Source organism: Lates calcarifer, linkage group LG5 (genome assembly GCF_001640805.2).
Source record: "Lates calcarifer isolate ASB-BC8 linkage group LG5, TLL_Latcal_v3, whole genome shotgun sequence".
In the NCBI taxonomy this organism is placed as follows: domain Eukaryota; kingdom Metazoa; phylum Chordata; class Actinopteri; family Centropomidae; genus Lates; species Lates calcarifer.
The window spans coordinates 19,755,149-19,769,551 of record NC_066837.1 but is presented as its reverse complement, the minus strand read 5'-3'; the positions used below and the strand labels follow the sequence as shown (position 1 = coordinate 19,769,551).

General features: G+C 37.6%; 1 protein-coding gene and 1 pseudogene across 1 annotated transcript; one reads left to right on the top strand and one right to left on the bottom strand.

The window, feature by feature from the left end:
- Positions 1 to 206: 206 nt before the first annotated feature.
- On the top strand, positions 207 to 6,667 carry LOC127142439 (ecto-ADP-ribosyltransferase 4-like; annotated as a pseudogene).
- A 4,509-nt stretch (positions 6,668 to 11,176) lies between these two features.
- On the bottom strand, positions 11,177 to 13,314 carry LOC108875787 (cerebellin-1-like). Its single transcript, XM_018664925.2, has 4 exons — positions 13,221 to 13,314; positions 12,648 to 12,827; positions 11,709 to 11,840; positions 11,177 to 11,493 (listed from the first exon to the last, which is right to left on the bottom strand). Exons 1-4 carry the CDS (start codon positions 13,312 to 13,314, stop codon positions 11,192 to 11,194), a joined length of 708 nt encoding a protein of 235 aa, XP_018520441.1. The 3' UTR covers positions 11,177 to 11,191.
- Between the last annotated feature and the right edge of the window lie 1,089 nt (positions 13,315 to 14,403).

The window sequence follows — 14,403 nt, the reverse complement described above, 5'->3', positions numbered from 1 at the left end:
ATTAGAGAGGGAGAAGGCACAGTCTGTCCTCACCTGCCGCAGCATCTGTGCCCTGTCAAAGCTGCTTGACTTAGTATAATATGCACACACACATACAGACTTTTCAAACTCTATGTAAGAGAGAGGGAAACAATGGAGAGAAATTTACGTGCACACACACACACACATATACTGTATATACAATGCTGTGCTGTCATGTATGATAAATGTCTGTTTCTGCAGCCTCTGTGACCCACTTGAAGAGGATCCCGGTGAGTTAGTGTCTACTGGCACTAACTCACCCAAACATATTACCTATACACCTCCTTTCCTTCCACTTTCATTTGCCTCCTTCCTCCACCTCTCTCTCCTTCCTCCCACTCATCCCTCTATTCTCAATGCATCTGCTGGATCTGATTCACTGAAAGTGAAACATCTCCTTCTACTTTGGGTTTTTTTTTTCAGTTTTCCTCCCTCCATCATCAGTTCTCCAAACATCACATCAATCCCTCTTATGTATATCCTGATCTCTCGCTCTTTTTTGGCTTCAGCCCTCCATCCCCGTGTCTATCATTGCATTACTACTATGTTATCTTCAGGCAAGTCACTGAAAACTTCCCAACTCCATCTATTTATAGCCAAGTCTGAAAGCAAGTCGCAATGCACTGAAACTTCTATACAGAAATATCTATAAACTGAATCATACTGCCTTCTCACATCCACATGCCTGTCTCTTTCTTTCTCCAGTCTCTCTCTATCTTCCTCCCTGTCCTGCCTTTCTTTCATCCTTGCTGATATCAGCTGGGGCAAATCCACTGAAAATATACTTAAAATATCCATCTTCATGCCTCATCCCGCCATCCTCAGCTGGTGGTAACTCACCGTCGTCTCTTTTATATACACCTCCTCCGCTCTGTAATGTGTTGGCTTACTCTCACTCATTTTTATCCTCCCAGCACTGCGTCTATCCACATTATCACCATCCCTCCTCCTCAGCCTTCACTCACTGAAACTAAAATTCTTCTCTAAATCACCTCTGCCCTCCATATGCCTCTCTATTTACTTAATCTCTTTCAGTCTGCATACTGTTGAGATTTGAGGCGAAAACATGCAGTTAACCCTTTTGTTTCAGTCACGACGATGACTGCTTTCATCTTATTTCTGGCCACAGTGTTCTAGTGTGTGTCCGGTCTTGACTTTGACTGTGACTTTCTATGACAGGACATCTTTTCCCATCCCTGCCTTATCCACTAGAGCTAACTCAATGAACTAGCTTCTTCAGAAAAAGTCCAATTTTGCAATTTTGACTATTATGGCATAGTATTTTTAATTAGCCCTTTTACTGACTATAACAATGTTCTTTCATCAATTAGTTTTCATAACCTTAAACACAACTTATTCATAGTTTATTTTCCATAACCCCCACCTTTTCTTATAAAGTACTTGCCTTTTGTAGATTTTGTGGAAAAGAAAGAAATGTAGAAAGACTGGCACTGGACATAATCCATTTGAAGTTGACTTTGCTATATGTTGAGAAGTTAAGACAAAGACACTTGCACCTCCCTCTGGCTTAATTCCATTTGTTCCCTTGCTTGCCAACGCCTCTTCCTCTTCCTCTTCCTTCCTCTTTCTTCTATCATCCTTCCCCTCCCTAATTTCTTCTTTTCTTTGCAGTCTCCTTTGCTTTCTTTCTTTCTTGTCATTCTTCACACTAAACCCTCACTAGTCCTCCCTCTGTTGCTCATTCTCTCATATTCTCACAGTTGAATTCCTCGTCCTCTTCCCTGATTCTCCCCATCTTCCCTTTCCTAAAAGCTCTCTCTCTCTCTCTCTCTCTCTCTCTCTCTCTCTCTCGGTGCTAGAGGTAGCTCATTTACATAGTAGGTACCCTGCATTTTGACTCCCCTTCACCATCCTCCCCATTCATACTAACTCTTCTCTCTGTATTTTTTAGCTGCATTCATTTCTTTTTTCTCAGCTGGGAATGTTGGAGTAATTCACTGAACACTTCACTCACACACACACATACACACTCTTACTTTGCTGTGTATGCTTTGTACAGCGCTCATTCTCTGCTGGGTCTATTCTTATTCTACCGCTCCCCCTTTGCTATAGTGCTGTGTTCCTCTCTCCCTCTCCAAGGTATGCCACAGCTAAACCAAATACCTACTCTCAACCAGTCCCTCCCATCCTCAACTTCACATTCCCTGCTCACTTGCACTCTTCTCACAATCTCCATACCTGGCTCTCCCTCTCTTTCTCTCATCTCTCTACTGGGCCTGCAGTGTAACAGGAGACTGATACCTATTCTCTGTCTCTTCCTTTCTCACTTTATCTTTCATCTTCTCTTCCTGAAAAACTAAGCCCTACCCTTACCCCCCGTCTTTGTCTTTTATCAGCTCTCAGAGCATCTTGTATCTGCCATCTCGACCTTTTGTTTTTGCAATTCATTCGTTCCTCTCTGCTCTCCTCTCTGTCTCTCTCTAACATGCCACCCCCCACACCACCCCACCACATTGCACTCACGCAAAGAAAAGCTCAGGCAAGTCAACGATAGGGGCCAAACAATTGGACAATGCTGCCATCTCCTGGAAAAGTATTGAAACATCATACCTGCTAACGGCTCTTTACACAGAGGACATTCTGACAAATTTTGTCACAGTGGGAAAAGCACAGGTACAAATAATAAGATTAATTAAGACTAAATTGCATATTGCTGCTTTAGTTTCATGGTCCTGGTAGTATTGTGCATGCTGGCTCACTGACACACTCTTATGATTTACTGCAGCTCTGGAATAGAACAGAGCCATCATTGGTGTTTTTGATTAGGATGATTTTTAGGTGGGCTCCTTAAAACGGAGCTATAGGCAAATTAATGTTGGCAGTTATTGTTGACTGTTGTCCTCTGTATGAAGTTCAGTGGCTACATAATATAACTCAAAATTAGAAATTAAAATAGAATCCAAAAAAAGTAGCAGGTTAGCAACCCAAACAAATTATTGCATTTGCTTTTGATCACTGTAGTGTATGCTGGATGGTCAGCCAAAATTTTAGAAATTTTCACACAGTGCTCAGTAGTAGTAGTGGTAGTAGTGCAATGGGCTTATCAGGTGTTTTTTTTTCCCAACAGCTACCTTCTCTTTCTGGAAATGATGCCAGTGATAACAGTTAATCTGCAAGCTATGAAAGATGCTAAACTACTTTGTTGAACTGCAGAGTTCACTGGTAGCTCCCAGTAGTTCTGTTTAATCATTTTACTTTGTCCATTCATGCAAAGAAAAGATAATCATATGAAAATGACTAAGTCAGTAGATAAGTGTGGCTTAGTGGTCTAAGGCACACACCATGTAGTTGCTATGTCTGTTGTGCAGGTCTGACTCAGGATCTTTGTTGCATGTCATCCCCCACTCTCTCTCCCCACATTTCCTTTACTATCAACTATTAAATAAAGCCAAAAGAAGCTGCAATAATTTGCACATTTGGTATGACAGGTTTTTTTTCCCAGTTGGCCTATTGGAACGTAACTCTAATCATACTTTAGTATTAGAAAATTGGCAGCGACCAGTGTTCAGATAAAATCAATGTGAAGATTTCCTTGTTTAACAGATTTTTTTTAAAGGTATGGCTGGTGTCTGTCTTTTCATTTACCTCCACCTAGCACAAGAACATTTTCAATATTGCATTTCAGCACACAAAGGTTTTCCTGTTTGTGGCCTCTATGTTTGTTTGTTTGTTGTCCCCACAAGACAAATGACACAGACAATCCATTACTGACTTTTCAGTGTGTTTCATTCACACACAATAAAATGGGATCAACAAGTGCTGTAATATATATTTTTATTGAATCTTTCAATATGTTATTCAACACAGCCAACTGTATTGGCAAATTAAACTATGAGTATATAATGAGTGGTAATTTGTGCATAGTATGTCCTTGAATGCACCAGTATGGCTTTCCAAAAGTTAAGTGGCTAGCTCAAAACTGCATGTCTCACCACTTGACAATAAAAAAAACTCTAACCCTGAGTAGGTAAAAATATTTAGTTGTGACTATATCAGAGCCTCAACACTAAATACCAATGCTGTACATCGATTACAGGTTAGTCAGCTGACTGGTAATGTCACTGGTCAAAGTTAGGTATCATCCAAAAAGTTAAATAATATTTTTGACTGATGCTATGTTAAAAAACTGTTGCTTTGGCATTTAAGGCCAAAATTCTAAAGATATTGGTTAAAGTCAAAATAAATAACGTTTTTATAGACTCATCATAATTAAGTAAATGCCGATTGCACTATGCAATGGCTACAGAATAATGACACCACTGTAGTTTAGATTAATGCTTATAAGCCTTGCATTCACCATACAATTCTTTCTGAAAGAGGACAATGCTTTTGTACTCCCCAGTAGCTATCTGTAGCTTTCCCCAGGTAGAGGAAATGGCACTCGGTTTAACAGCCAGCAAAAGTAACAAAAAAAAAGTGCAAATTAACAAAACCTTAATACTTATTGATACAACTGGATGTTTTGCTCTGCTAATGCTATTGCTAGCGGCCAAAACAGATGATTAATTATATATTTGATAAACTAAACAAATAACATATTATCTGGCGATGACCTTTCTAAAATTACCAGTGATGAAACGTACTTATATTCTTCATTTTTTTTTTTTTTTTTTTTGCTCCTCTTTGCTAGTTGCACCTCAATTTCAGCCTCTGCATATTGCTTGTTTTGAAACCATAAAAATATTCTAAAGTCCTATTTGCTTAGGCAGTGGCAAACACTGTTAATTGCCAATAAAATTAATATGGATTTGGGCAACCCAGTAGCCGAATAGTTACAGTACATGCCACATGGGCACAAATGCCGTGCATTTTTCAACTCCTAGCCAACTGAACCATTTGCTGCCTGTCATTCCCCTACTCTGCCTCCCCATATTTTCTGTCTGTTTCCAATGTTGTGTCAAATAAAAGAATAAAATGCCAGAAAAAAATGGTTACGAAAAAGAAATTATCATGGATTACAGGCTGTCTTTTGGCATCTGACTAAACTGATTTGAGAGATCAGTTGTGTGGAATGTTGCTCAGTATAATCATAGATGGTTTGTAAATAAATGGAGCATCAGTTTATAAGACATTGGTTGCTGAGACCATTTGACCACTAGCAGACATTGTAAGAATAAACCCCATTTCCTTTTAGAAGATACAGCATAACAAAATCTAAACCCATCAACCTACAAGAACGTACACATATGTGTGTGTGGGGAACCAGGCAGTTATGTATTTAATTAAACTATTGTACAGACACAGTATGGGTCTACCTGTATAAGTACATATATCAGTACATATATATATCACTGATATATTTTTTGGATATGTTCTCTGTGTGTGTAGATTTGCTATTTGCTTAACTTCAGTGATGAAAAGTAGAATGCTTATTTTTGCTCCACTGTGTTTGCTCCTTTGCTGGATGCAAATATATTGACTCATACATATTATCCTTCCATAATATTAAGTTTAAAACTATATTTAGCTGTTTACATTTGAAACTGTTGAGCATTTTATTTCTTTTAAACATTTCTTTCAGTCAGTAAGCTACACTTTGTTACGTACCACTTACAAAGTTGTAATTCTTCCATAGGCCAAATTTCTTGATGTCTGTCTATAAATCCGTCTATAAATGCAGGGGGAATTGTAGCTTTCTAATGTTGTGGCTGACCAGTGTATAATAATACTGACAGGGAACGTTCTACATAACCAATATTTATCTTTGAGGACATTTTGGTTATAATACTCTACTTTTATACAAGTTAATCTTTGAATGTAAATTTTTTTTCTTGTAATTCAGGACTTATATAGCATTGTGTTGTTATTCTAACTTAAGTTGAATGATCTAAATAGTTCTGCCACCACTGTATCAACATCTAGTTAATGACCTTTCATCTCATCTTTTTCTTCATTCCCCTGTAGATAAGCATCCTCACTTTACAAGATGCCAACCAGACCATCCCATTAAACATGACCAAAAGTGCAGTTGATGACATGTTCTCTGACTGCAATGAAAGGATGGAAAAACTGGTGAATGACAAATACTTTAAAAAAGAAACAAAGGATGCAAAGTTTAAAGATGTCTAGAAATACTTGTGCAACTAGCTGGTATAATCATAGAGATGAAGAAGATAAAGATTTAACCAATGAATCACATGCAAGCAATCTGTGTTTATACATCTGATTACAAAAAGTTTTACAAGACCTTCAATGATGCAGCTCGGACTGAGAGAAAAACATATGGTACTACCTTTAAATTCCACTCCTTACATTTCTGTCTGACATCTGCTGCACAGATGCTCAATAATAATAAAAACTATAACATCACTTACCACAGAACCAATGATGTATTTACTGGCAAAGTCAAGAAGATAAATCAGTTTGGTTCTTTTACCTCCACCTCTTTCAGAGCAGACCTGAGTCAATTTGGTACCAAGACCTGCTTTAAAATTAAAGCTCAGGTGCTTTCTTGAAGACATATTCACAACCTAAGGAGCAGGAGGTGTTCATCCCCCCTTATGAGATGTTCAAAATAACTAAAATAACAGATACATTTGTGGAAAATCTGACAGACTGTAAAAACATGTATTTCCTGGAGAGTGCAGGAGACCAGACCAATCGGAACTGCCATGTTGCATACTAAATAAAAGACCAGCAGTTCTTCTTAAACTGCTGGGGCAAAGTAAGCATTTAGTCTTGTTCAGAAAACTATGTGCATATAATCCTTCTAAAATCCAAGCTCGTGACAATATATCTACACATTCTCCTTAACCTCTACATTCATGCATGGGGTTCTTTGATTATTGCAAGTTGAAGTTTCCAAACATGTCCCAGCACATCGTTCAACAACCATGAGAAACAACTTTGTAGAATTTCATTTGTGTTTTTGCATTTATTAGTATTTCTATGTGTAACATATATTTTGTTTTGAATTTTTCTTAATGAAATCAATACATTTGTCAAACTGAAAAAATAGTTTTGTTTTCTTTGGCGAACGATTCATCATTAACCCGGAACAGATGGTCATCATACAGGCCTTTTCAATCAGAATCTGGATTTTTATGAATCACAATTGATGGGAGCATTTTACAATATTGGTACACATAATTCTAGTCACCAAGGGGCACATAAGGAACTAATATATAATAAGCAGTGAATGATAACTTGTTAGATGATACTCACAATGAAACTTAAATGAAATAGTTGATGACCAAATAGCATAGAAGTTACCTTATCTTTCCGCAAACCTTGTGTTTGTGTGTATATATATTTTAATGAATTGCTCCATAATGATCATACAGTTGAGTCAACACCCCTCTGAAACAGTTAAAAAAAATGAACATTATAACCTTCATGAAGGGAGGATTTATTGCAGGACTATTGCATTAGACTGCATCACTTTAAGCTTGGTAGATTTAATGAACTGGCAACTATGTAGTGTGTTAATCACCATATAACTAAGATATGAACATTGAAAACAATTGTGAGTATGAAGAAATGATATGAGACAGCTGCTGTTTTTGATATGTGATAATAATTCAACAAAAACAAAAACCGAGAGGGTTATTGCTCATCCTCTCTCTCTCTCTCTCTCTCTCTCTCTCACTCTGCACTTCTCACAGGAAATTAGATTTTATTTAGCTCGACAAAAGAAAAGTCTTTTATGTGTCAGCTGTCTTTCACTCAAGCACATTCACCACTGATTCACCAAGGGCCACATAGTGTTCAAGGTACTGAACTGGAAGTTTCTGATGCTACTTGACAAATCCAATAATTGCCTAGTGGCTTTAAGGGTGTTTTTAAGTCTACAGCATACATAACCATCATTATAGTTCTTCAACATCTCAGTGCAGATATCTTAGTCTGACTCATTTTGAAACTTTTGTCTTTGCTACATGTCCCTTTAATTCAGGCTTGGGTTGCTAAAAAATCTACTTTTGGTCTTTGCACAAGTTTTGATACCTGGTTGAACACTGACAGATACTACTAAATGGTATTAATGCAGGAGTTCATTTGGCTCACATTTACAAATATTATAGTATGTATCACCAGTATTATTAGACAGTAATAACTGTAAGCTTTACATTTCTGCTGGTGCTTTCATCTTGTGTGGACCAATCTTCATCAACTGAAAAGTACTTGATAACACAGGTTAATTAAGAGCCATAGACAGAAGAATCTGTGTCACTTCTCATCTCGAGCACATGCATACAAGCCTGACAGTAACATGTATACTCATATACAGCACAAAAACTTGCATGTTACACACACAGTTCAGTCACATAATTGCATGTATTTAAGTGTACATGCACTTGGAAAAATGTGTGTCTGTGTTTTTGTTTGTTTGTGTATATACTGATGACTGGTGAGTTGATCATTCAATGTGATGTTAAGCCATGCATTTTTAAAGTTGGTAAAACTTTTGTGTTTTCTTGAAGAAAAACACATATCATTTGTTTTAGCAATTGTGGGCTTATTTTAGATGCTTCCTTTATTGCTCTTTTACATGCATAGGTCCTTTGCACATTTTTGGTAAGGTATTACAAAGGAAAACTCGACTAGTATTGCAGATACCTTTTCACCCTGAAACCAATGTCAAGGCAGTTGCTGTCCGCCACCATGTCATTCTTGATATTACCATCAGATGGTGCCAAAGAAAAGAAATGCCAACTACTACACAGAGTGACTTCACTGTAGGCAGCTTGCACTGAGAGCCATCATTGAAGAGGTATGGATAAGGGAAAATATGGGTAGTTGAAGTTGTAGGGGTGCATATCACAAGGTTCACAGTTATGCTTTGAAAATGTATGTAAAGTGCTGAGGTTCCTGCTTACTTAACTGACAGATACTACACATTTGCATTAAAGTAATAGAAACTCTGTTTGTGGATCTTTGATCTGACTTCTTGTAGTGGGTAAAGATATGAATAGATCTAGATTATAATGCAGTGTGAAGTTAGATATGAGTAGTCAGGAAATGACCCACTGAAGGTGGCAAATGTGTCATTTGTACTGCCCATTGGTGCCACTGGTTTTGCATTCATTCAGCAGAATAGCATTCCTCTATCAATGTGTGCCTTGCATAAAGCAGTAATATCAGTTTTCAGTTAGTTTGGTAACATAAAAGCCGAGTAGGATTCAGTAGGTGAAAGTGTTCACGAAACTCACAAAAATAAGAACTGAAATTATTCAATCCTTCATTTTGTGCCAACACCACTATACATCCAAAAAGCCACAGACTCTGAACATCAACCCACATTAGCTTTGTTTTGTTTTTCAATTTGAGGTACTTGTACTCTATTTAGGTATTACAATTTTAGGCAGCTTTATAGTATTGTAAGTTTGTGTAAAACCCGATTCTACATAGTAACTACCCTATTACTTAAAATTTTGAACAAAGGTACTATGTCACTTCAGCAATAATACAATAAAACATAAAGTAAGGTTTTTGTACATCATGATCATTTGACTATTTCTTGTTTCTTTGGGTTCTCAAATTTTCAATTAACAAATAAAACTTAACCTAACCTAACTTGACAATTCTTCTAAAACTCACAAGAAGAAATTTAACTTTGCAGCTTTCATGTGATATTGCACTCTCATAGTTTATACCATCAGTGTTACCTCTAATAGCTGCACAATGAATGAATACAATACTTATATAGGAGACATTAGAAGAACACTGATATGTTCCAAACCATCTTTTGTGACCGCAAAGGTGGATTTTTGAGGCATTGTTGGATTTTTTTCCCCCTTTTTTTCATGAAGTTAATAAATTCATCACTGGAAAAAACACTACATTGCTAGACAACACTGTAGTTGTGGTTGCTCTCCTCTGTAGCGTGACTTACAACAATCAGTCATATGCTGCATACACCTGTCTGAACATCACTCTGTTAGTATTGTCTTGTGTGTTTGATTTGGGACACTGGCTGTGGTCACTGGGTGGTGCATTAAATCAGTGACTAATTAAGGTAGTTGTGACCTTTTTTTTCTTATCAATGCCAAGGTGATTTTAATTTTAACCATGGCTGCATAATGACTTCATCCCTAACTTTAATGCATGGTTAAACCAGGCCCAGGTGCACCCCCTGATCCTCTGTTAGTAAATGCAAACATTTAGAACATGTATACAGACCGTGAGCTGAAAGCAGCCTCTCTTTCAATACAGAGCCACTTGTGCATTGATTTATTAGCTTATTATTTAGTATTAATGATATTTTAATGTTATATGTTTAAGAATATGTCAATGTCAGGGCCATTAGTTTTCTGCAAAAAAGTGTTGATACTCTAAAAACTAAAAACCTTCACAACTAACATTATGGTAGTTCAATCGTCCAACCATCAATTAGGATTTATACCAGGGTGATAGAGGGTTGTTTAACATTTCAATTGTCTAAAACAAAGGCAGAAGATTGTGCAGAAAAACACAGCAGACTTTGTTGATACATCTAACCATGAACAGTTAATGTTCAGTGTTGCAGTCTGAGCATACAGAATCATCTATGGCACCAGCCTTTATTTCTGATCAGCTCACTTTCTTTGCATCAACCTCTTACAAAACCACAGGCCACTACCACTGAGTTAATATATTGCAGCTGCATTTTCTGCCTACTTCTCCACCTTTCCATGGTTTCTTCATGCAGCTCTGTATATTTACAGCTCTACTCACCACAAGAGCTGATAAATACCAAGCCCTTTATATTCAAATTTGTTCCAATACAGGATAACCAGAACTCAAAACACAATAACCTGTTTTAGTCATTAAGACAGAGGGGAATCAATAAATTTCCAATTTTGTATGTACTTTAAACTTACATTTTGTTAATATTATATTGGTACTGAAATTCCACTTCTTAATATGTAATTTAAAGGTGTATGTGTATGTATTATATCAAAGAATTGTACTACATGATTCTATATAACAGCCCTGCAACAAATATTACTGAACTTACAATGCTCGCTCTTGGTGCTAGAATAGATCACTTGTTTGCGTGTTGATTCAGTACAATGGATGTTTTGAGGTTGTACGCTATGATAGTGGTGCAGCGCAAAACTGTTTTATTATTTATTAAATATTAGAAATACATTCATCTTTATTTTCACTTAGTAATTTCAGCTTTACTAAATGAGACAGACACATTAGACCACAGTGAAATTACTCAATATTAGGCATCAGATGGGTAAATCAAGGTGCCAGAGAAGGTGTTTAGGCCCTCGACGTTCCCACACAGCTGCTTGCCACTCAGTAGCTCTACATACACCTGGCCTCCTTGCTGCAGTGACAGCAGTACTGTCTGGGAGCTGCTGTCTTCTGAGTCCTCTTTGTTGTCCTCCCACATGGAGGCCACCACCTTCCCGTTTCTCATGAGTTGCACCTTGTAGTTCATCCTCTTGCCTGCCACGCCCACCTTGCAGTAGACCGAGAAAGAGAAGGAGTACAGTCCAGAACAAGGTGCTGTGAATGTACCTGGAAATAAAAATAAATGTTTAAATTCAATTTGCACCAGACACCTCTGTACTGTATCTGTCTACCAGTCTGCAAGGCAAATACTAAAGCAGCTTATTCACAACTCATCTGTGGTTAAAGCTGCTAATCACTCAGACAAAAACTTTGCCCTCTCATGAACCATGGCTGGGCAACAGTTTTATATGGTGTTGAAATGATTGTTTGTGAGCACTTACCCAGAGCGGGGTTATATCCACTTCCTTGGTTAAGGGTGATGACATCATAACGAATGGGAGTGTTTCTGATGAAAGGTCCAAAGCAGTTTGTTCTGGGGCTCATGGAGGCTGTGAAGGCAACCTGTAGCCCTCCTGAGACAGAGGCAGGGAAAAGTAAACACACCTTCATTTAATTATTGTTAGATATGTCTTTCATTGTCATTATAGATCATTCTGTAAAAGTGGTGAACATCCAGCTTTGGGGTTCAAAGTTGAGTCTTGATCTTGTAAAAGCAGTTAACACATTAATCTAAAGCCTAAATGTCCATTTACTAAATGTTCAAGAGCTCTTCATCACATTGCATGACCTTGCTCAGTTGTGACAGCATAGTAGATGTTCAAAATGAATATCTGACCACTTTTGAGGAATTCCAGACCTCTGAAATGAAAAATGGGGACATCACTTCTCCACATAGTTAGCTAGCTAGCTACCAAGCTACATTCATGAAGCATAGCATCAGAGAAATGTTGACAAGCATGGATAAGACTGACACAACTGCTTTAAATTTGTTTTAAGTCGGATTTGCATTGATCAGTGTGAAAAAACATAAAATCAACTGATCCTAGAAACTACCAGGTAACTGCTAACAGCTAATTGCTACAGATTGGTTTGAGTAAATCAAAACTTAATAGTATGCAGTCAGAATGAAAATGAGTAAAAATAAATAAATAAAAAATTAAGATAACTTTGACATAGTATTCAAAATGCTCAGGAAAAAAATGGAAATTTGAACATCTACAATTCCATGAAGAGTGATTGTTTTGTCAATTATGTTTCAGTATAGGCTGTCCCTTAACTAAATACAGTGGTAGACTCAAAACAATATAAATACAGCTATAACCATATGAATCTGGACTTTTCTATGGACTACTTCTGACAGTGTCCATGTTCCAAAGTACCTATGACTTCAAGGACACTTTCACCCAGCTGGGACATTCTCATCGATATGTCCATCATCCTCACAAAGATCTGATCCTCTGCCTCTTGGAGCTCAGAGTTGGCACAGCAGCATCCTCGCTGGTGCTTGAATGCACACTCACAGTCCCACTTTTCGCATGGCAGTTCCCCCTCCCACGCCACTGCAAATGCAGAAGAAGAGAAACAGAGCTGGCATACTTATACTCCATGGACATATAACTAAATATGTAATGATCAATATATACAACATATGCAAACATGCAGATTCTTGTCATGATATTTCAAGACAAAAACATTTATACAGATACATAGCAATATACAATAAATTAAACATTTTCAGCATGGGTTGTCAATGGGACAAAATAGGTAATCAAGATACATTATAGCGACCCTGTTCTCTTTCTTGCTCTGTGACACTGGCTGGCCATCTGCTCAAGTATTTTTGTCACCTACTGGCGGTGTATGAACCTTCCTAATATGACTTGTTAACCCCCAGTTGTTGTCAAATGTAAAGTCTGTTCTAGAACAGTAGTTTGTGTAACGGTGCAGTTTACCAGCTGCTGCTCGCAGGCTGCTGATAGTGTCCTGTGCTCTCACACTGTCCCACAGCAGGCCCAAGACAAACAAACTGCATACTGTAGCTCTCATCTCACACCGCAAGGAAATGTCTGCTGACAGAATAGTTAGTAAACAGAGTAGTAAACAAAACAATTTTATGGGTTCAAAAAAAAGTTCATTAACAGTCTCATTGTCAATTAAAATGTTCCAGTTAGCACATTTGTTTCTGTTCTTTAAACTAAATTTCTCAAACTTTGATTACACTGGTGAACACTGCTCTGTGCATCTGCTTTACTAAGTGAGGGATGGGCCAAACTTTGTAAAACGATGTAAACAAGTTGAAAAAAGACAGCTATACAGTTGGCTTTAATGTTACAAGAATAGCCTGCGTTAAATTTGACGTTGTATTTGTCTCATTCTTGTGACTTACTGCCTTCCAGCAGGAAATCTCCTCTCCAGTGTGTGTCCACGTAAAATCTTAGTCCAGCGTTTAAACCACAAGTAATCCTGATAACCAATAAAAGGTAATTTTAGTTTTAAAAAAAAAGAAGGAGAAGAAGACGACGAAAGTAACGAGTACTTGGCCTGTGATGTCCACAATAACTTTGCTTGAAAACTGTTCCTTCTCTCACTTTTATCTCCAGGTGGGTGGTGATATGTCTGTGTCCAGTCAAATGCCAGGCTACACGCTCCAATGAATGGTCTATTTCCTATACATATTTTTCACCCTTTGCTATTTGGGCTAGGTGTGACCTGTGAGAGCAGGTTTCAGGGGGGACCATCCCACTGAGCTCCCCAGTGTATATCAAAATTTCCTAAAGATCATATCTCATAGAACCAGTGAGTATTGCTTATTAGGTCAGAGGTGTCACATGTGCTGATAGGATCTCTCTGTTTGTTGTTTATGATAAACCTGCTGCATTATCACTCTGCACCTGTCACTCTATTGGAAACTGATGACACTGGATCAAAGAATGGCCTAGTTTAGCTTAGACTGGCGTTTCCAATAGTATGTGTATGTCCTCCTGCCAATCATGGTCAGACTATGAGTTAGCAGTTTGAAATGGAAAGTGTTGAGTTGAATATTGAGACTAATGTTGTTTAAATAAGTCATAAACCATCTTAATGAGCAATAGACTTTAGCTTTGAAATCTTGTGGTAATACTAGCTGCATCTTTC